The 23,534-nt window shown below is 37.5% G+C and overlaps 2 protein-coding genes across 5 annotated transcripts in view; both read right to left on the bottom strand.

Moving 5' to 3' along the window:
- LOC120083244 (sodium/hydrogen exchanger 6-like) overlaps positions 1-15,402 on the bottom strand; it is a 48,282-nt gene extending 32,880 nt beyond the window's left edge. The window contains exons 1-18 of one of the 4 annotated variants that reach the window (XM_039038914.2): positions 15,051-15,402; positions 14,808-14,859; positions 14,656-14,715; positions 14,546-14,570; positions 14,348-14,433; positions 14,136-14,247; positions 13,505-13,567; positions 13,398-13,417; positions 13,224-13,321; positions 12,418-12,446; positions 12,288-12,319; positions 12,116-12,163; positions 11,964-12,024; positions 11,747-11,844; positions 11,568-11,643; positions 11,453-11,472; positions 10,993-11,090; positions 10,789-10,898 (exon numbers count right to left, since the gene is read on the bottom strand). In XM_039038914.2, the coding sequence (XP_038894842.1) occupies positions 10,789-10,898; positions 10,993-11,090; positions 11,453-11,472; positions 11,568-11,643; positions 11,747-11,844; positions 11,964-12,024; positions 12,116-12,163; positions 12,288-12,319; positions 12,418-12,446; positions 13,224-13,321; positions 13,398-13,417; positions 13,505-13,567; positions 14,136-14,247; positions 14,348-14,433; positions 14,546-14,570; positions 14,656-14,715; positions 14,808-14,859; positions 15,051-15,249 (1,287 nt within the window). In that variant the 5' untranslated portion in view covers positions 15,250-15,402. Of the gene's footprint in view, positions 1-10,788; positions 10,899-10,992; positions 11,091-11,452; positions 11,473-11,567; positions 11,644-11,746; positions 11,845-11,963; positions 12,025-12,115; positions 12,164-12,287; positions 12,320-12,417; positions 12,447-13,223; positions 13,322-13,397; positions 13,418-13,504; positions 13,568-14,135; positions 14,248-14,347; positions 14,434-14,545; positions 14,571-14,655; positions 14,777-14,807; positions 14,860-15,050 lie in introns of all 4 variants that reach the window. The other 3 variants (XM_090316289.1, XM_039038915.2, XM_090316290.1) reach the window with 3 other exon arrangements.
- A 3,139-nt stretch (positions 15,403-18,541) lies between these two features.
- LOC120083229 (putative galacturonosyltransferase 4) lies at positions 18,542-23,089 on the bottom strand. Its single transcript, XM_039038890.2, has 9 exons — positions 22,771-23,089; positions 22,653-22,687; positions 22,526-22,567; positions 22,291-22,411; positions 22,034-22,203; positions 20,913-21,181; positions 20,401-20,758; positions 19,654-20,229; positions 18,542-19,181 (listed from the first exon to the last, which is right to left on the bottom strand). The coding sequence occupies exons 1-9, from the start codon at positions 22,973-22,975 to the stop codon at positions 18,906-18,908; spliced, it is 2,052 nt and encodes a 683-aa protein (XP_038894818.1). The 5' UTR covers positions 22,976-23,089; the 3' UTR covers positions 18,542-18,905.
- Positions 23,090-23,534: the final 445 nt, after the last annotated feature.

Raw genomic sequence — 23,534 nt, forward strand, 5'->3', positions numbered from 1 at the left:
AGGGCTCCTGAGCCTCAGCAAAGGAACCAGAATGCAGTTTATGCTCCGCGTTGAGGATAAAGGACTGTGACCATAAAGAATAAATATCCACTTCCCAGAATTGATGACTTGTTCAACTAGTTACAGGGAGCTACGGTGTTCACTGTTCTCAATGATTGATCTTCGGTCAAGATACCATCAGTTGAGGATAAAGGACTGTGATATACCCTAACACAGCCTTCTGTTCAAGATATGGGCATTATGAGTTCATCGTGATGTCGTTCGATCTAACGAATGCTCTCCAACAGTGTTTATGAACCTGATGACTAGGGTGTTCAAGAAATTCCTCAACACCTTTGTGATAGTTTTCATTGATGATATCTTGGTTTATTCCATGACCGAGGCAAAGCATGTAAAGCATTCACGAAAAGTTTTGGAGACACTGCGAGCAAATAAGTTGTATGCCAAGTTTTCTAAATGTGAGTTTTGGTTGAGGTAGGTGTCCTTTCTAAGGCATGTAATATTGAAGGAAGGAGTCTCCGTGGATCCTGCAAAGATTGAGGCAGTTACAAGTTGGGCTCGTCCAGCCACAGTCAGCGAGGTGCGTAGTTTCCTGAGGTTAACAGGCTACTACAGGTGATTTGTGAAGGATTTTTCTCGCATAGCCACCCTTTTGACTCGGTTGACCCAAAAGGGAGCCTCTTTCGTTTAGAGTGAGGCTTGTGAGAAGAATTTCCAAGATCTCAAGCAGAAGTTGGTTTCAGCTCCAGTTCTTATAGTGCCCAGATGGATCAGGTGGTTTCGTCATCTACAATGACACTTCCAAGAAAGGATTGGGATGCGTGCTGATGCAGCAAGGTAGAGTGATTGCTTATGCTTCTCGTCAATTGAAAAGTCATGAACAGAATCATCCCACCCACGATTTGGAATTGGCAGCAGTGGCTTTCGCTTTAAAGATCTGGAGGCATTATTTATATGGAGAGAAGATACAGATTTTCACCAACCACAAGAGTTTAAAGTATTTCTTCATTCAGAAGGAGTTGCACATGAGGCAACAAAGGTGGTTGGGATTATGACTGCGAAATTTTGTATCACCCAGAAAAGGCGAATGTAGTAGCAGATGCCCTAAGCTTATAGCCCATTCAGCAGCCCTTATTACCAGACAGACTAATTTGTGCAAGGAACTAGAGCGGGCCGAGATTGCAGTAGCAGAGGGGAAAGTCATGACATAGTTAGCACAGTTGTCAGTGCAACCAAGTCTAAGGCAGAGAATTATTGATGCGCAACAGTGTGGCCCTCATCTAGAGGGAGTTCGTAAGGTGGAGTCAGGTCAGGATGGTGAATTCTCTGTATCAGCAGAAGGTGGGCTTCTCTATCAAGGACGCTTGTGTGTGCCAACAGATAGTGACCTTAAGATTGAGCTATTGTCAGAGGCTCACAGTTCTTTGAAGCGTTATTACTGGTAGAATGACATGAAAAGAGAGATTGTTGAGTTCGTCAGCAAGTGTGGTGTGCCAGCAAGTGAAAGCCCTGAGACAGAAGTCAGCAGGCTTGTTACAACCATTGAGTGTGCCAGAATGGAAGTGGGAGCACGTGTCTATGGACTTCATTGTGGGGTTGCCTCGGACACCAAAGAGTTTCACTGTGATTTGGGTTGTGGTAGACAGACTTACTAAATTAGCACATTTCATACCTGGAAAGTCTACTTTTTCAATAAATAAGCAGGCGCAGATATACATCAAAGAGGTGGTGAGATTGCACGGGGTACCTATGTCCATTGTGTCAGATAGAGACCCCGTTTCACATCCAACTTCTGGAAGAGTCTGCAGACAGCATTGGGAACTCGGTTGGATTTTAGTACAACTTTTCACCCACAAACCAATGGGTAGACAGAACGTTTGAATCAGATATTGGAAGATATGTTGCGTGCCTATGCCTTAGAGTTTTCAGGAAGCTGGGATGCTCACCTGCATCTGATGGAATTTGCTTATAATAGCAGCTACCAGCCTACTATCGGGATGCACCATTTGAGGCCCTATATGGGAAAAGTTGCAGGTCTCCTGTGTGTTGGGATGAGGTAGGAAAAAGAAAGTTGCTAGGACCTGAGATAATGCAAACCACGAATGAGGCAATACAGAAGATCAGGGCTCGTATGCAGATAGCTCAGAGCAGACAGAAAAGCCATGCCGATGTGAGACGTAAGGACTAGGAATTTGAAATCGGTGATAAAGTGTTCTTAAAGGTAGCACCTATGAAGGGTGTTCTGAGATTTGGCAGGAAAGGGAAGTTGAGTCCAAGATTCCTTGGGCCTTTCGAGGTCTTAGAGCGAATTGGTCCTGTAGCTTATCGATTGGCAATGCCGCCGTCACTGTCTTCAGTTCAGAATGTCTTCCATGTCTTATTGCTGAGAAAATATGTGACAGATCCGTCCCATGTGTTAGACTTTGAGCCATTGCAGTTGAATGACAACTTGAGCTACAAGGAGAAGCCTATAGAAATTCTTGCCAGAGAGGTAAAGACGTTGCGCCGCAGGGAGAGAGCTTTTGTGAAAGTCCTGTGGTAGAACCACCAGTTCACGGAGGCTACCTGGGAGCGAGAGGATGAGATAAGGGTCCAGTACCTGGAGCTTTTTCAGGAATGAACTTTCAAGGACAAAAGTTCTTTAATGAGGGAAGAATGTAACACCCCGAATTTTTTGTTTTTAATGTAATTTCAGTAATTTCTGGCATTAAAGGACATTTTTGGAATTTTGAAAATTTCAGTGTAATTTTGGAAATTTATGTCGCCCAAATTTAATTTGATATGAATGTCAAGAATTAATTTCATTTTTGAAGGAGACTAGTTAAATTCTTTTTTAATTGAAATTTAAGAGGAAAAAAGGAGGGTTAAAATGTGGAAGACAGAGAATAAAATAAGATAAGATAAGATAGAATAAAATAAAAATAAATCTTTTATTATATTATATTTTTATTTTTATTTTTTTTCCCTTCTTTTTCTCTATTCTTTTCTTTTCTCCCCCTCCCCCCTCACACTTCTCTCCCCTCTCTTTCAAAACCAGAAACCCTCTCCCCTTCGACCGATCTCGCCAACCGGCTTCGCGCAAGCCCTAGCACCTCCCTCGCCTAGCCGTTCGTTGACACCCCGGGCGTTGTTGTTCGTCGTCGTCAGACCCACGCCGCGCATCTCCAAGTCGTGCCTCCCAGCCAAAACCATCGTCTGCCCAGCGTCGCTCCTTCGCGTCGTCCTGCCTTCACCTCTCGTTCGCCAGCCGCAAGTCAGATTCGTCGATCCTGGGTTCTGCCACTACTAACCAGATCCGTCCAGCACAGATCCGCTTCACCTCACTGTCAGATCCGTGCCGTCACGTCGGGCTCCTCCGCAGCTCCAGTCACACGTCCGCCACCCCAGCCGCACCACTGCCGATCATCGTCGCCTTGTTGCGTCGGGTCTGTCTTGGTCTTCCACGCCGTCTTGCCTTCACCTCTCGTTCACCAGCCGCGAGTCAGATTCGTCAATCCTGGGTTCTGCCACCATTGACCAGATCTGTCCAGCGCAGATCCGCTTCACCTCATTGTCAGATCCGCGCCGTCACGTCGGGCTCCTCCGTCGCTCCAGCCGCGCGTCCGCCGCCCCAGCCGCACCACACCGATCGTCGTCGCCCTGCTGCGTCGAGTCTGTCTTGGCCTTCGTCAGATCTGTTGGGGTAAGGTTGTGTCGATTCGGTTTGTTCTCTTGGTCATTAATATTGTGTTTTAGTGTTATGACTCACCTTTGTTGGATTTTGTTTGAAGATTAAGCCGTCAAAGAGTTTGGGAGTCAACGGAGGCACCGTCAAGGAAGGTGGAAGTGATTTTCATTCTTTGGGTAAGTTCTTAATAGTTTGGATTTGGACCTGAAGTCTTACAGTTGTGGGTTGAACTAAATTTGAGAGTTGTTTTTGTTGTTAGGGTCGCTACTTCGGGTTGTCGTTATAGTTTGGTGGTCTGATTTCATCTGTGGAGTTTCGATTAAGGTAAGTAATCTTACTATTGGAACTGCCCTAGCGCCAAGCATTGATAATTGTCTAGAATAGCCTGTTAACCTAGGGGCTTTTTGTAATTTCTTATGCACCTCGTTTCCCATTGTCTATTTATTCGATATGTTCCCTTATATTCTGTGTATCAGAACAATAATAAAAAATAAGTCTCTATCGTAGAGTTTTCCACGTAAACTGTGTGTTCTTTCTCTATTCTCTTTTTCATCATGATATCAAAGCAAGGCGACGAAACCCTAACCGTCATCGACGAGAATCAACCACAGTTTTCTTCAGCAGCCTTCGTGGGAATCGACAGAGCCACAAATGTTGATATCACAGCAACAATTCAAGCAGCTGTCAAGCGTTACCTCCAAGTCGTACTGCCTCAAATGGTTCCAGCAGTCGCTCAGTTTTAGCAATCGTTCAATGGCCAATCAGCCCTTCCATCCCAGATCGGAGTGTCGACCAACAACCGGAGCCAACAGATTGCACCGAGCCCAATCAAAGATCGATACCAGGAGGTCGCAGCTGGTTCTTTCCATTCGCAGCTTAAGCCCAACCAACGGTCGATACCAAGAGTTCGTGGCTGGTTCACTTCGGTCGCAGCTTCCTTTTGTGACAACACCAGCCAATGATTGAAGTCGGGTCCTCACGGTTGACTCTTTCCAATCTCAGCCATTCGTGACAGCATCTCTTCTTGTTGAACAAAAATTTCCAACCGCGCCAAGCAGTAGCGGCACGACCCATTGCCCTATTGAGATTTGGCGTCGTTTCGCTTATCTCCAACAACAAATTACAGACTTCGGAACAGTTCTTGGCACGAACCCACAAACAATTCAACCAGAATTCTTTACCAACCTACCGATCTATTCTGAGAAACCAGTAAACTCTTTCCCTGTTTTACCCAATACGAATTATTTGTCTGTTTCAATGGGAAAATTCTGCAAGGTTCATCATTGAAGAAAGGTTGAATGGCTAGAATTATATTTCTAGGTCTCAATCAATCAAAATGGCTTTGGACGGGTGACATAAATTTGGGTACTTGACAGGAGAGATACTAAAACCTGAACCGGGTGATTCTCAAGAATGCATCTAGAAAGGAGAAGATTCCTTGTTACGGTCAGTTCTTGTTAACAGTATGGAACCCCAAATTGACGGACCATTACTTTAGGTTGCAACCGCCAAAGATATTTGGGATGTTGTGCAGAAACTTTACTCAAAAAGGAAGAATGCGTCTCGACTGTACACTCTACACAAGCAGATCCACGATTGCAAACAAGAAACCATGGATGTAACGTCCTACTTTAATAAACTGTCTCTGATATGGCAAGAGATGGACCTGCGTCGAGAAATCGTCTGGAATTGTGCAAAAGGCAGGGCTCAGTATTTAAAGACTGAGGAAGCTGATCATGTCTATGACTTCTTAGCTGGGTTAAACTCCAAATTCGATGTTGTTCGAAGTCAATGTTGGGCCAACGCCCTATACCCTCTCTCATGGAGGTATGTTCAGAAATACGGCTAGAAGAAGACAGATCGAGTGTTATGAACAATCCAGTTATTACTTCAACAGATGCTACTGCTTTTGTTACAAAGTCGTCCGGTTCTGACGGGGATAAGAAACCCCTTCCTGTCTGTGAGCACTGCAAAAAGTCATGATATACAAAAGATCAGTGTTGAAAGCTACATGGAAGACCTCCAAATAGCAGCCGTCGTCAGTCACATGACAAGTCAAATCCTGGACGTACACTAGTGAGTGACTCGGCAAATGAGAATCCCCAACATCAACCTCCGACTGATGGTAAAAACAATTTAAGTGCAGTTGGGGTCAGTGCTATTGCGTAGTCAGGTACAATTCAGTCTTTTGGCCTTATTAGTATTAATGGTAAAAGACCCTGGATTGTTGACTCAGGGGCTACAGATCATCTTACTGGTTCATATGATCAATTTCTTTCATACTATCCGAGCGCTGGTAATGAACAGATTAGAATTGCAGATGGGTCGTTTGCCCCTGTAGCAGGAAAAGGCCATCTCTCTCCGTTCGAGGGTTTGGTGTTGTGTGATGTGTTGCATGTTCCTAAGATTTCGTATAATTTATTATCTGTCAGTAAAATTACAAGAGATCTCAGTTGTCAAGCAGTTTTTTCACCCAACTCTGTTGTATTTCAGGATCTGAGCTCGGAGAGTCGATTGGCACTGCCCGGCATGATGGGGGCTCTACTTCCTGACTGATGATACTTCCTCTAGGGATGATTATAGGACCAGTTTCATTTCTTTAAATTTTTCTACTTCTAATAATGATTTTATGTTGTGGCACTTTCGCCTAGGGCATCCGAATTTTCAATACATGAAATATCTGTTTCCTTATTTGTTTCGCAATATTAATATATCTTCTTTAAACTGTGATGATTGTATTCGAGCCAAACAGAGTCGTATTTCCTTTCATTCTCGCCTTACAAATCGTCCAGACCCTTCACCCTAGTTCACAGACATCTGGGGTCCCTCACAATATTAATATATCTTCTTTAAACTGTGTTGGTTTGTCACCTTTATGGACGACCACACTCGACTTGTGTCTTTCTTCTCACTGATAAGTCCGATGTGTCATCGGTATTCCAGCAATTCTATACTACTGTGAAAACCCAATTTAATGCGAAAATTGGAATTCAGAGAAATGACAATAGGCGAAAGTTTTTTAACGCCTCTTTCTGAGACTTCCTTGCTTCTGAGGGGATTATCCACCAAAGCTCGTGTGCCTACACCCCTCAACAGGATAGAGTAGTCGAGAGGAAAAAACGTCATTTGGTGGAAGTCGCCCGTTCCTTGATGTTGTCCACCTCCCTTCCTTCCTACCTATGGGGGATGTTATTCTTCCTACCGCCCACCTAATCAATCGTATGCCTTCTCGCATCCTTAACTTTCGGATTGTTTTAAAGAGTCATATCCAACCACTCGCTTGATCTTGGATGTACCACTTCGGGTATTTGGTTGTGTTGCCTTTGTTCATTCCCATGGTCCAAATCGCACGAAATTTACCCCTTGTGCTCAAAAGTGTGTCTTTGTTGGGTATCCTCTCCACCGTGGGTATAAATGTTACCACCCATCCTCTCGCAAATATTTCATTTCCATGGACATTACCTTTCTTGAGGATCAACCATTCTTCCCCATTAGTCATCTTCAGGGGGAGAATCCTAGTGAAGAGACTAACTAGTCCACATATGCAGTTCCCTTAGAGTCATCTCCTATTCTTGAACATGTTGGTCCTGTCCTTCTTACCAACCAGGTCCCATGGATAACATACTGTAGGAAGAATCTCAGGAAGGAAACTGCGTGCCGTATCTCCGGCTCCAGTCCATGAGTCAGACCTAGCATCAGGTCCAGGTACGTGTATTCCTGAAACTAATGATATTGATACTTGTGCTAAGATTGACGATTGCAGAGAGAAAAAAGGCAAATAAGGTGCTGACAGTACCGCCAAGGAAACCATGGCAGATGGAGAGACAGCTGAAAATAATAGTGGTAAGGAAACAATCCCAGAAAATGAAAGTGGTACTAGAGAAGATGATGTGGAGAGTACCTCTGAAGGTGAACCCCCTGTTGAGCAGACAACCAATCACAGTGGGAAACTTGACAGGATGGAAGGTCGTGATGCATCCCTCGATCTCCCTATAGCCCTGAGAAAAGGCACTCGATCATGTACGAAGTACCCTATGCACACTTACATGAAGTACAGTAACCTGTCATCCATGTTCAAGGCTCTTACCACCAGCCTAGATACAGTGATGGTACCGAGTAGTATACATATTGAGATGGAAACTCCTAAATGGAAAGTTGCAGTTATGGAAGAAATAAGGGCCCCTGAGAAAAACGGGACATGGGATTAGATGGTTCTTCCCAAAGGACACAAGATGGTTGGATGCAAATGGGTTTTTACTATAAAATACAAGTCTGATGAAACAATTGACCGATACAAGGCCAAGCTGGTTGCCAAAGGCTTTACTCAAACCTTTGGAGTGGATTACTCCGAGACGTTCTCCTCCGTAACCAAGCTTAATACTATTCGGATGTTGTTGTCAATTGTTATGAACAAGGATTGGCCTCTTCATCAACTAGATGTAAAGAATGCATTCCTCGATGGGGAAATTGAAGAGGAAGTCTACATGAGTCCTCCCCCGATTTCGAGAGTCAGTTCAAACCCGGGTGTGCAGACTAAGGAAGCCTCTATATGGGTTGAAACAGTCCCCGAGAGCTTGGTTTGACAGATTCACCACTTTTGTCAAGTGACAAGGGTATGCTCAAGGGCACTCAGATCACACACTATTTACAAGGAAGTCAACTTCAGGGAAGATTGCAATTCTCATTGTTTATGTCAATGATATTGTGCTATCTAGTGACGATGATGCTAAGATTATGAGACTTAAAGCAAAAATGGCCAAAGTGTTCGAGATTAAAGACCTTGGAAAGTTGAGATATTTCCTTGGAATGGAAGTGGCTCGGTCAAAAGAAGGTATTTTAGTGTCTCAACGGAAGTACACTGTTGACTTACTCAAAGAGACAGGTATGACTGGGTGTAAACCTATTGACACCTCGATAGAGTGTAATTCAAAACTTAATTATACAGATAATAGTGTCCCTGTCAACAGAGAAAGGTATCAGCGATTGGTTGGGAAGTTGATCTACTTATCTCACACGAAACCTGATATATCCTATGCAGTAAGCGTTGTCAGTCAGTTTATGAAGGCTCTCTATGAGAAACATATGACAGCGGTGCGCATTCTACGATATTTGAAGGGAACTCCTAGTAAAGGCTTAATGTTCAAAAAGTCTGATAAACGATGCATTGAAGCTTACACCGATTCTAACTGGGCAAGGTCTGTTGTTGATAGAAAGTCAACATCTGGTATTGTACTTTTGTCTAGGGTAATCTGATTACTTGGAGAAGTAAAAACAAGGAGTTGTGGCCAAAAGTAGCGCTGAGGCTAAATACAGGGCCAAAAGTAGGGATATGTGAAGAAATCTGATTGATGAAAGTGTTGTCAGATCTTCATCAAGATAGTGAGCTTCCGATGAAACTGTTTTGTGACAATAAAACGGCAATATGTATTGCAAATAACCCAGTTCAGCATGATAGAACCAAACATGTTGAGATTGATAGACATTTCATCGAGGAAGGACTGGACAACAGAAGCATATGCATTCCTTGTGTTCCTTCAAGTCAGAAAGTTGCAGATGTGCTCACAAAGGGGTTGCTCAGACAAAGTTTTGATTATTGTGTCAGGAAGTTGGGCCTTATTCATATCTACACCCCAATTTGAGGGGAATGTCGAAAATAGCCTGTTAACCTAGTGGCTTTTTTGTAATTTCTCATGCACCTAGGGTTTCCCATTGTCTATTTATTTGATTTGTTCCCTTGTATTCTATGTATCGGAACAAGAATATAAAATAAGTCTCTATCGTGGTTTTTTCTCCCTATTCTAGGGTTTTCCACGTAAACTGTGTGTTAATTCTCTATTCTCTTTTTCATCAATAATTGATTTATTGAGAATTATTAGTTAGCATGATGTTTATGTATGCCTTCATTGATTGAGGTTTGAAAGGACTAGATACACATAAAGATATGTGATTGCTAGCATGATTAAAGTATATTTTATTTTATGAGATTATGTTTGATCTAAGGTTGATGGGTTGTACATACATGTATGTTTTAGAACCATGTTATGATACTTGTGATGTTGAGATCGTGATAGTGTATTCACTGATTAGTTAGATGCCCACTAGAGGTTGTGTGTCCTTTGGGATTCACTAAGGTGGTGCTTTCCTTTGGGATTCACCAAAGGTTGTGTGTCCTTCGGGATTCACTAGAGGTGGTGGTTTCCTTCGGGATCCACCAGAGGTTGTGTTTCCTTTGGGATTCACTAGAGGTGGTGGTTTCCTTCGGGATCCACTAGAGGTTGTGTTACCTTCGCGATTCACTAGAGGTGGTGCTTTCCTTCGAGATTCACCGGATGTTGTGTTTCCTTCGGGATTCACTAGAGGTGGTGTCTCCTTCGGGGTTCACCAGAGGTTGTGAGTCCTACGAGACTTACTAGAGGTAGTGAGTATACTTAACTACAGTAAAATGAAATGCAGTAATTCAAGTATGTATGTGTCCCATGAGGACTAGAGAAGTTTATATGTTCCACCAGAGGTAGGCATCTAGAGGACATAGATGTCTAACCTGGCTCCAGTAGTGGAGTTACTTACAGAGTATTTTATACTCACCCTTTCTCATGTTTATGTTTCTGGTAAGGGCAAAGACGCACTGGCGAATGACAAGAAGAATCCTTGAACGAGCCACTGTGGACCAGTTTTAAGCTTCTGCCCATGTTTTAAGATTTCCTTTATGTTTTTATTACTTTCAATTTTGGTATTTGGAACTTACTGTTGAGATTTGTTTTCAGACTTATTTATTTCCGTTTATGATCTTTGAGTACCCTATCATTTGAATTTATTATTTGGATTTAATGAAAATCTTTTAAGCTACCTTATTTATTTAGCATTTATTTTACTATAAAAAAGGATGTCGTTTTAACTTCAATGCATGCATGCGTTTAGTAACGGCATAGCTTGAGTCCTAGGGGATCGGGTCGTTATAGTAGCACAATAGCTTATAAGATTTCTAAATTCATTTTTTAACGGTTATAACCATAAAGTAAAACAAAATACATTATATTGGCACAATTTACACACCAAAATACATTATATTGGCACAATTTACACACCAAAATTATGTAAGTGACAAAACTTGGAGTGCCTACCGTCAATACAACTATTGCAGTAGTTGCAGTGAAAATTGTCTGCCCGTGTCCATCTGGAAGATCATGGATTGATTGTAGAGCAAGAGCAAATGCCATAGCCCCACGAAGTCCTAACATTTACAACACATAAAACTATATTCAAATAATTGACCCCTCTCCTAAAACACTAAATGAATAAATGAAAAGGGAATAAATGCTCCTTACCACTGTACCAAAGTGCCTTCTGATGATTTGAAGGTATTTTTCTATGTGCAGGCCGAACTAAGTTGACTAAATATGCACAAGAAAAGACATTTGCAGCCCTAGGAAATATCACACAAAATACTACAGTCAAAATACTGATCGAACCTCTGAAAGTGGAAGAGAAAGAAAACATCAAACGCAACATTTCTCATTTTGGATGAGAAGCAGCATATTGATAGAGAAAAGGGGCATCAAAGTAAATGGAGGATAAGCTATCCTCTCAACTCAACTGAGAACTAAATGAACTATAAAAAGGCTATCCAATTGATTTTTAAGAAGAATATAATGTAAAGATTCACATAAGGAACTCCATTCAAAAGTTTTAAGTAACAAAAGAAATAGTATCTCCAAAGATGCAAACTTCCGTGAAAGTTTAATGATCAAAGGTTGGAAAATCGGAGAGAAGAAATAGCAGCAATACCTTGCGACACCAATAAATAACTGAGGTGCACATTGAGCAAATTAAGGAACCACAAGAAATTGATATAAATAAAGAAAAATGGTAAAAATAGACTGTTCAACAAAGGTATGGATACAATTGAGAAAAAAATGAATCCAACATGTGACCAGCTATGTTGCTCCATTGCAATATCTAAGCCCATATATATAAATCTGGAAGAAAAAAGCCAAAAAAAGTGAGAAAAAAGCTTGTGGCATCGAGTGGGTAAATGATCCTCGATTACGGCCAGATAAAAACTTGTCATGTCACCCTTACATAAATGTCTCTGCCAGAGATGATATTAAGTGGAAAAATTCCGCAACAAATTGTTGTGAAGACTGTGATAAGTTCGAATATGTATAATGCTTCATCACCTAAAAAAGGCCATCAAATATTACATGCATCAACAATTGTATGGATGCATTGAAAAGAATATATAGAACAATAAACAAAAATAAGGTAGAGAAAAGAAAACTGTCCTCTCTCTACTCACCATTCCTGTGAATAATATTGATACAATACCAGACAAACCAAAACCTTCTGCGAGCATGTACCTAAAGTAAAAGATTCCATGCTAAACTCAATAAACATGAAAGGTCACTACAATAAAATTATAGAACTTGAGGGGAAAAGAAGATTTCTTACGAGAAATATGGGAAAAGAACAAAAAGACAGCACTCCAAATTTTGAAGACTGGACAAAGGAACAAGCAAATTCAGATACAGAAAATTCAAAGGACCTTATGGTAAGTTTTTGTACAAAAAAGAATGCAATATAATTTGGTAATCAACAAGCTCTTAAAGCGTGAAGAGCTTACTTGTCAATGTCCAATCCTGCATACTTAAAAAGGTTCTGAGAATTAAGGCTCAACATGACATCAGAAAAGTAGAATGATAATACAAATACAACTCCAGGCAACAAAGATAGCATTGAGCATAAAAGGATATCAATGCAGAGGTAAATCCAACTCCAACACCTGCAGATCCACAGGCATTAAATGATAAATATCCTTGAGAACTTCCAGTTATTTATTCAGTAATCAAGATAACTGCATTAATTGTTGAGAAAAAGTTACAAAACAAGGTCAAGCAGTAAACAGCACAAGATCTTTGAGATGAACGTGTCTTCTAAAGAACCCTGATGTTTTGATAGTTATATGGGTATATCAGAATTCAGAAGTCTTCAATGACCTACGACAAGATAGCTGATCCTGTTTTGCCAGAATTCTAGTCTTGGAAGATTGACAAATCTGAATTTTTTTCTTTATAAATGAGCCATTTTTATACTCAAAGAAGATGATGAGTAGGCTTCATAATGTATGATGCATTTAAACTGAAGTTTTGGAAGATTATTTGTCCGTGCCTTTTCCTTCTTCCAAGGTTACTGAAGAATTTTTTTTTCCCAAATCAAAAGGGTATCCTTAGTAGTAGTACCATCTAGGATTTGCTATTTAACCAGCTCATAATAAAGTAACTCAAGTTAAGTCTTAATTAACAATAACTACTCAACTAATTAATAAACTAATAAGAAACTGAACAGCAACCGACATTGACGTGATTAGCAACAAGCTATTAATAGCAGTTACATACCAACTCTCACAACATTAACTAGAGTTATTTTCAGTATCCTCATGGATGCCTATTGATATTAACGCATTGCTTCCCACAAGTTCTCTAGAATTGTAGAATACAATGGATTTGGAAGAAAAAGAGCAAAAAAAGATTGTTTAAAGACAAGGTAAGAGAAAGATAACCTGCTGACAGTGAGCCAACAAAAGTCTCAAGAAATCGAACAATCACAAAGAAAAAGTTTTTTCCGGAATAAGCATGACTTCTAACCAAGGACATTGTTCTGCAAAAGATGATTCTAATTAGAATAAAATCTATAGCAATGGAAATGCAAGAAACAAACCAATTACTTCACATACCTGTACAAGGAAATTGCCATCTGCCGTTATCCAACATGAGAACAAGAAATATTAAATAAAGTCATCTTCAACCAAGATCAAGAATTACTTCAAAACGTAAAACTTACGGCATCATTCAATACAGACTCTCCAAACACCAAAGCATAAAGGTTCACGTCTGTGCCAAGTTCCTAGAGTGATGACATGACAATGATGAACTACTTAATTAAACAATAAATCATAAACAAAATTTTACATTCACCATATGGTGTCAATGAAACTTCAGAAATCATATACAAAATTTTACATTCACCATATGGTGTCAATGAAACTTCAGAAATCATATACAAAATTTTACATTCACCATATGCTGTCAATGAAAATTCAGGCAGATACATGATGAAATCCAAATAATGGCATACAATAATAATTTATGTATTTACATTCTAAACAGTTGCAAGTACATTTTTAGATTCATATAAGATACATATCCTGAAACTCGATGTAACTAAATTCTTACAAGGAAACTCTTCAGAATCTAGCTGAACTTTTTTAAGAAAGATAGGACAGTAACTTCTGAGTGAGAAGAAGAAAGGAAAAAAAGTAGGGAGAGATAAGATATCAACCCACTCAAGATCAAATAAGTTTACTAGAAATCAGATATGATCGCTTTTAATGGAATTTTTTCATGTTTACAGTTTGATTTCCTCCACAATCCTAACAATCCATGATATATACTTTTAAGAAATGGACAAACACCTGAAAAATGGACAAAACAGTGACAGGATCCGTTGCCGAAATCAGAGCACCAAACATAAGACATTCAACAAATGGAAGCCGGTACATGAGAAATGCTAATCCACCAAGGTAACTGCAACAGAAACCGCATTATGGTGGCATAAATTAAAAATAAAAGCAAGGGTACATCAAACGAGGGTTTTGCAACTAAAGGCAAAGAAGAAAAGTTTTACACAAGACCACCCGTAACAACCGAGGCTATAAAGGTTCCCAGGATAGCAAACGTCACAATTGCCCCAAAGTTTGAGAAGAAAGGCTTCTATATAAGCAGCAACATTCAGTTAATAGCATGATAACACGACAACTACACTATTAGACTCAACAAACTTATCAGGGAAACAGGGAAGCATTGGTTGGAGAATTGCACTTACAGGTGAAAGACTGAATCCTGACTGAGTAAGCAAGAGTGTTAAGGAGACAAAATGGGGAACACAAAAAAAGAAAACCTAATTGGTTTGTAAATTACGACAGTGAAGGATATAATATGATCGGAGGCAAAAGGAAAAGGAAGAAAAATTCTTCATGAAAGTTGAACCATGCCCTGCAGAAGTAGAACATGAGGAAACTTGGCTAACTCATTCCGGCCACACGAGACGTCGGCACTGGCAGATGGAAAGAAGGAAGATATTGAACCTGATGTTAGTTTCAGTATTCGAAATGTTGGCAAGCCCGCCGACGATTAAACCTGACATACAAGTGATTAAAGGAAAGGGAGAAAAATGGAGAGGTAATAACTCAAACAAAAAACAATCGCAATAATAGAAAGAACATTAGGCAGAAAAGAATAAATTGCAATAGTAAGTTGTCAAGTAAGTCCCAAACTGAGAAGCGTAATCAGATTGGGAAGTACGAAGGAGAAAAAGAAATTGAAGATACCGATGAGAAGAGAAGCACTGGCTTCGGGAAGAAAATAGACTCTATGGCGGCGAAGGACATGGCCGAGAACGAAAGAGAGAACGAGCATCATGATCTGAAGGAGGATGCCGACACCGGCGGCTTGCTGGTCCTTGACCGGACTACCTTTAGGGTCGGCCGGAGAGATGAGCATAATTTGAGCTTCGTCCTCCATGGCCATGGTGGATCTTCCGCTGCTGAACCGATCGTCTGCTGAAGTTGCTGGCCGTTTTCTTTTCGTTGGGTAATTGGCTTCGATTGTTTCTGTTGAAGAAGAAGTTGAAAAGTCGCTCCTCCAAAATCTCGATACTTCTTTTAGTTTTTATCTAACTTCATCAATAACAACATAATTTATTTTTTAAATCCTTTTTTTTGCCTTTTCTCTTTTTTTTTTCCATTTTCTTTTTTTTATTTTCTTGTCTTTATTTTTTATTATAGTTCTCAAAATTAAGGAGGGTTGGCTTTAAGTTCTAAAATGTTTTTCTTTAAAGAAAATGTTTATTTTAATTCTCAAAATTTTAAAAACTATTAATTAACTTGAGTATATGTCAATTTGGTTTTATTATTTTATATCATATCTAATAGATTAAATTATACAAAATACTTTTAAATTGTATATTTTATGTCAAATATATTTGTATACTTCTAGTTCAAAAATATATTTACTTTTAATTCAAAAATATTCTCACTATTACTGTATGAACAAAAATGGTTAATATTATTTTACTTACTCTCTATTTTCCTCTTTTTCCTCTCCTCTTATTCGATAATCCTTTACTCTCATTTCCATTTTACATTTTTTTGTCTGAAGAAAATAAAAAACTAAATAAAACTGTCCAAAAGTAGTGTAAACTATAAAAAGAAGAAAAAGAATACTAGTAATATATATATATATAGTATTGGATTATTTATCATTTTTGTTTTAAGGGAAATTTTCAATCTTAAAATTTTGTGAGATTTCGTGAAATTTTATGTTTAACTTAAAGTTTTATTTTGATGCTTAAAAAATTAGATGAATAAGAGAAAAAAATGATGACACTTATGTAGGAAAAAAAAACAAGGACGTCTATGTAACTTATTATCAAATCAATTCTTTTCAAACTCAATAAGACTTCAAACGAATTGATCATTATATTATTCGTTCGAGTATTTTTTTTTATTATAGAGTTATTTTTACAACGAGCGTTAACAGTTTTTATTCATATAATAATGGTAAATGTGTTCTTTAACTTTTTTTATATATTTTAAAGATATTTTTTATACGTTCGAAAGTTTGGTGGTGTTTTTGAAATAAGACTTTCATTCAAAACTTGAGGTAACAGGTATCTTCAAAGTTCTTTTTTAGAGTTTAGGAATATTTTATAAACAGTATTTTTGGTACATTTTAAGTTTTGTTTCAATTTGATTAGGTTTCAAGGTTTTGCACTTTTATCCTCAAATTATCACTAAATCTCATCGTCTTTACCATGAATCGCTATTAATTAATTTAAAAAAATTAGAATGATTAAAATTAATTAATTTTACTATTTTTTACCATAATTAAAACTATTTTTTTTAATTTCATGATTATTAAAAAAAAAACTATTAAGGGATATTAACACCAAATCAGAGAAGTGTGTATTTAATGAAAAATTGAAGTTAAACTTAAATCTTGACACTTCATAAGCAAATTAAAACAAAACTAAAAAATTTAAAGATTAAAAATAACATTTTGAAATCCAAGAAACATCGAAAAATTATGCCAAACTTAGGGACAAAAGCGTATTTTTCCCTTTTCTTTTCATTTGACAAACACAAAGAAATAAACATGTCATATTGACAATCACTTCACTTTTTGTTTTTATTGATTTTTAGGATGTCAATTGATTCCATTTTTTAATTTAATTACAAATAATTTAAAATTAAGTAAAATACACTTTTTGTCATTGAGATTTAGTTTTGACGTCTATTTAATCCTTGAGGTTTAAAAAACGATACTTTAGTTCCTCAAGTTTGAAAAATAAATAGTTCCAGTGTTAAATTTAAAAGTCGGTTGACTAACGAAAAAATGACATGTTCGTAATAATTTTTATAATTTAGGCTTTATATTCTTTTTTCCTCTTCGACTTTCTTCTCTGGCTCTCCCAAAGGTTTCTTCTTCCCCTCGTGGGTACATTTTTCAACTGGTGCCTATTATGCCATTTGTTGTGCTCCCCATTGTTAGTCATCTGTTATGTATTGGTACAAGTGTGTTAGATATGTGTTCTCAAGAGATGAATAAAGTTTCCAAATTTTTCTATGTGATTTTATTGCTATTAACTTCTATTGTTGTCTTCTAAAAAAAAAAATGAAACTTCCATTGTTGTTTAAATTTACTATAAATCTTCTTATGAACAACTCAAAATTGAAGGAGCAAGAGCAAGCTTTCATGGAGATCACAAATACATTTGGTCTCCTTCATTGTTGTTCGCTCACTATCACTCACTATGATTCTTTCAATCATTTATACGCAAAGAGATTAAAATATTTATAAATAAATAAAGTCACGTAAGTTTAATTTGACAAAGAAGAAAAAAATTGCACTCAATTTGTCCGTTATTTTTTTCGTTAGTCAACTAACGGTCAAATTTAATTCAAAGATCATCTAGAACTATTTTTTCAAACTTCAAGTACTAAAGTGTAACTTTTGAACTATTTTTTCAAACTTCAAGGACTAAAGTGTAACTTTTGAAACCTTCGAACCAACTAGACATTAACACCAAATCTCATGAACCAAAAGTGTATTTTACCTTTTAAAATTCTAAATACACATTAGAAAAAGCAAACTTCTTATGTCTAGAAAGCTAACTTTATAATAGATACACTATCCTCCTTTTTTATTGAGCGGTCATTCAGGGGACTTAACTGATAATCCAGGTTGTTTCTCTCTCGACAATGAAGTTTATCCTTTAGTGTCCCATTGGCCGACCTTTGACCCTTGTTTTTTTTTTTTAGATCAAAAACACTTTCTTCAAAGTGGTATTTGTAAGATCCTACCCAGTTTAAAGAGTTGTTACTAATTAATTGCGCCATGTTTAAACCTTTCTTTTAGGAATATTACTTTTTTTAGTTTTTTTTTCAAGAATACAACTTTTTCTCCTTCCTTCCATTTTTAGAATTGAATCCGCCACTCACCTTGATTGATCTCTCTCATTTTATTTTTATTTTTTTTCTTTTTTCAAATTCAACCCTTCAAAGTAACAGTTTCTTTAGACATTATTTTTAACAATATGTAGAGTGGAAGAACCAAATTTATAATTTTGAGGTTGATGGAACAAGAACTACAATTGAACACGATTCTTTAGACAATTAAACAATATTCAATCAAGCTCACATAAAAGAATTCAGGTTAGACTGATTCATGTTGCCTACTTATTCTGAATTAGGGGGAAGTCATAAAATCCAGTCCTTATTAGTCATCATCCATCATCACATGAAAATGTTAATAAACTATGTCACAAAATAAAACACAATTATATATCTTGTTAGCAAAATTTATTGTACACATTACATTGCCTTTGAGAATTCTTACCCTGTGCACCACTGAGTAAATTTCAAGGAAAAACAAAACACTCTCAATCATTTACAAATTTGAGTTACATCTGGGATCCCACTTACCCACAATACAACTCATTCAAAAATACCAAAATATAACTGATAATATGATTGATTACTCAATCAACAGGATCTAACTTTAAGGAGACAAAAAAAAGGTATCTCTATATAAAGAATTGACCTAAAAATGACTCATTTACAAAAGAAGGGGAAAAAAATGCCATCTGAAGAACTATATGAGTCTGAAAGCTTTGAGGTGCCTTTTTATGGATTAATATTGCATTGTCGAAGGTACTCATGGTCAAAATCGACATACTTCATCCAATAGTTACGGTACCTTGGTATGGCTATCTCCAGCCAAGGTTTCATGTTTCCATTGTAATGTATGACAGCAGCTCGTTCGATTTCCTTCTGGTTGACACTAGGGTTGTATCCGAGGCCTAGAACGTGCCAGGATCGGTCAAGAGGATGTGTGCGCTTCCAGAATGTTATAAGACCCGGTGGCAAGGTTCCCAACTTCCACAATTGTCTGTCATGATTCTGGTGCAACAAGAAATGGGAAGCTTAAAAGAAGGTTAAATTGCAACTCATAAATAGTCCCTACAGTAGAGACTATGTATGGAGATTTTATCAAACTATAAGGACTAAATTCTAAGTTTTCTCAAACCATAGGGACCAAATTTGTAAATAAATTTAAAAAAAAGTTATAGATTTGAGAAATACACGGATGAAAAAGAGATTCATTTAAAGAAAGGGAGGAGATATTCCAAAAAGGCTAAGGGTTAAAGAAAAGAGTTCCAACGGGCCATGATATGAACAAGATTATAATTACAAAAGAGTTTAGAAAGAAGACAGCAGGGGGAAGCAAAGAATCCAATGGAGTCCCACAAGCCTTCGAAAAAAAAAAAAAGTAATGGTTACTGTCATTTGAAGCAAAAGGTAACATTTAAGAAGACAGATGGGACCAGATTCATGATAGGGAAAGATAAGTAATTAATATTGGAAAACTCACGAGTTTCTGCCATGTGTGATATACATCAGTTATGTTCTGCCTCTTCCATTCATCCAAATCAAATATATTCATTCCATATGCCCAGCCACAAGCACGAGGGTCAAAATTCTTTGATATGAGCTCGTTTGAGAAATTAAGATACTTATCAAAACGGTGAAAACTTTCTCCACAAGTCTCCACTGCCCCATTTACATTCCCCTTCAGATCAAGGGACCAAAGGCCAGTAAGATCTTTCTGCACAACTATGTCATCATCCAAAAACAGCACCTTCTTCAGTTTTGGGAATATCTCTGGCAAGTAAAACCGGAGATGATTCAAGATTGATAAATACTTTGGGTTCCGAAACTTCATATTTGAATCAGAATGGGCTCTATGAGCTTTGAAGTAATAATTTATTGCTGATGGAGAACCCAATTGCTTGAGAACTGGACTGTAACTTGAATTTAACCACGAGAATTCTTCAATACTCTGGACCTGAATAGTCGCTTTTCCAGGCAAATTAACCAGAAACCACATCCTCATTGCAGCATAATTGAGCCGGTCTGTAACAATGTGGAAAACATGTTTTGAGGGATCCTGTCAAATTTCAATGAAATTATGTAAGTTGTGATGTTGCAACGAAGCTACATTCATACTCTTCCCGTCCAGGGAAAACAGAGCATAAAAATCTAAAAACACATTCATAGTCTTTTCATTTTTCTTGTTAAGCATTAAACTTCTATATTTATAGGTAGAAGATATATATACCTTTGCATGAGCAATGGTTGAATTCACAACAACTGCTGCTGCCAATACATTATCTGAGAACAATGCATAATGATACAAACTGGAGTCTTCTAGCTTTTCTTGATTGGGAAACGGGTGCTGAGAATAATTCAAACTATAGTATTCAACTGTCAGGCGTAAGGGAAGACAGTGAAGGCCCTTAGGAAGTGTTTTTGCTGTTAAATGTGACAAGAACAATGCTTGCTTCTTGTGCACTCGTAGCTGCTCCTCTGTTGACTGCAGCATAGCTCGAATCTTTTTTACCATCAAAGCACAGTCATCCTGAATCTGCTTTCCTCTGGCCAATGTTTCGTCCATTGCCCTTAACTTCTCTTGGGCACTGCATTTATCAGGTATGTTAAACAATCAAATAGTGGAAGCTGTGACTACTAGCCAAAATTATCACAAATTAGAATGTTGAAAGGAACAAAGTGAAATATGAAAATGCCATACAAGATGCCAAATATTAACATGCTTCAGAGGAATACACTTACTCCCTGGGCAGCTCTGAGTCTTTATTTGCACGACCTAAAATGCGTTGGATGTCTTTCATCCGTTGACGTAGTTGTCTAATAAAATGAACATTATTCCTTGTGGCTGAAAGGGAAAGAAACAGTTTTGCCTGGACAAGTTGATCTTTAAGATACTGAACTTTGGCATTTGGTGCAGAAGTTTCATCATCATCTTTTTCTGATTTATATGATTCTCTTGCCTTGCGAACCTTGTCAGTGGACTGGATGGATTGTCGTTCATGTTTTCTTTCCTGGAAAATCAAGCCATAGAAGGAAAGGAGCCGAGTGAAAAAGCTACTGGAGATGTACATGTATACATGCACGCTGAATATAATTGTTTCTGAAAAGAAAATCATTATATCAATACTGAAATCAGAAACGATCATAAAGACCAACAAACCAGAATGAATAACATGAAATCAGAAACGATCATAAAGACCAACAAACCAGAATGAATCACATATAGTTAACTACCGGAGTTAGTAATATTCTTAATTACCAAGTACTGATATAAGCTTGCAGAAGACAGCAGAACTTAGTCCTTAAGCTAGTACACTAACATAGTAGCCGCACTTGCAACTGGACAGCATTATTTAAATTTTGATTCCATAAAATACCAAGTTGATCCAGCAAGGGTTGCATTTAACATATGTTTCCTTTAATAATCGGTGGTTATAGCCTCCGAGTATTATGAAAGTATTATCGATACTAATTTTGGTCTAGGACAAAGAATAGAAGTATACATGATAACAGTCCAAAATAAACGTGACTAAGACCTTGCGTCTAGAATAATTTATCTCCCACTTTCATCCAGCTGAAATAAAAATGTAGAGAGGAAAGACGAGTACTAATTTTATCAATTACAACAAAACAGTTAAAGAAGAAAAATCCGCTCTCCTGCACCATTCATAACATAAAAGGTATGATGAAAGGAAGAACTGTTCTCTATATTCCAGACCCATCAACGTTCTTCTTAGTTCTCAAAAATATGACAATAAAAGAAATGGACCAGAAATTTATGAGAAGCGAAGCGCTTTAACCAAATTTTAAGAGGCATTAAGGACTTTTTGCATTAGTCAAGTGAATTCTGTAGTGTTTTCTACCTTCGCATGCTTAGGGTCAGATTGTACCGGTATGCCCTTGCTACGATTCTGCTGCCCCGGTTGGTCGGTGATCTGCCTGATGTGATTCTCTCTAATCGAACTAACGTTCTCATTCGTAGTTGACAGTGCACGAGTAGATTTATACTCCAGCGATTTCGGTAATTGCAAATCTGCAACGATAAGATTTGCAAAATTATACAAACGCAAAAGACAAAATAAGAAAATGTTGAATTCAAAGGAAAAAAAAATTAGAAAACCATGAGCTGAGCCTTGGCCGTCGGTTGAATTCTGCTCAATAGCAGACGCATCAGGCTCTGGATGAGCTGTATTGTTAGAATACACAGTTCCAACCGGTTCTTTAATAGTCCTAGAGGATTCCTGATACAAGAAATAACATCGAATAAGAAAGGATCTACAAGTTAAATCCAGAAATAAGCCGAGCAGGAAATCAAACAGAAGAGATATAGAAAGCAACAACAAGAAATTACTTACAAGAGGAAGTATATTCAAATGTTCAGAATGACTGCTTAAAGTCTGTGAAGAACAAAAAAAGCAACAATGCAACTATTAATTCATGTAATTCAACAAAATGAAGAGAAAATCGGAGAATCCCACTTACAAAGCTTGAGAAATCTTCCAGAAATTCACCTCTCGCTGAGAAAAAGGGGGGAAAACAAAATTGAGTAACAAAGTAGTTAAGAACATGACACCAAATCCAATGGAGAGTAGGAACTTACAGGAGGAAAAATCGAAGGATCCAAGACGATGAGTGTAAAGAACAATCGGAGCAATGACAGTGACAAAAAGCATAAACAGCACCAAATTCCTCACAATCATTGTTGTCGATCCTTCTGTCGGTAAGATTTGATACGAGAAATGGGATGAAGATGAAGATGAAGATGAAGATGGCAAACGAGGAGATTGGGATTCAGGAGCGTACATCAACCATAGCCACAAGCAACAATTTGTTTACTGAGAAAATTTTTGTTTCTGCTTCTGAACAAAGAAATAAATACGGCACATTGAGAGACTGGTGGAATTCCTACTGTTATTCCATCTTTAATTTTCTTTAATAAAATTAAGCGATAAATTAGAAATAAATAACGACAATAAAGAGCCACTCACACGGATGATTGTGCTCTAATTTTTTTAGATTTTTTTTTTAAAAAAACAATAATTGAATTTAGAACAAATATCAATTTATATTTTAAATTTTTGGGTGTTGTATCAATTTAAACCCTGAATTTTGATAATTGTATCAACTTACCCTAAACTTTTATAAGTGCATCAATTTAAATTATGAACTTTCATAATTGTATCAACTTAAACATTCAATTATGTTTATTTGAATACACTTATGACTGTTTTGAATTTAAATTGATATATTAATAAAAATTTAGGATTTCAATTGATATACTTATGAAAGTTTTGTGTTTAAATTGATATAATTATCAAGTAAAGATTTAAATTGGTACAAATCTCAAAGTTTTTAAATTGATAC

The sequence above is a fragment of the Benincasa hispida genome, chromosome 8 (assembly GCF_027475165.1).
Source record: "Benincasa hispida cultivar pf3 chromosome 8, pf3_genome.v1.1, whole genome shotgun sequence".
Taxonomy (NCBI): Eukaryota; Viridiplantae; Streptophyta; class Magnoliopsida; order Cucurbitales; family Cucurbitaceae; genus Benincasa; species Benincasa hispida.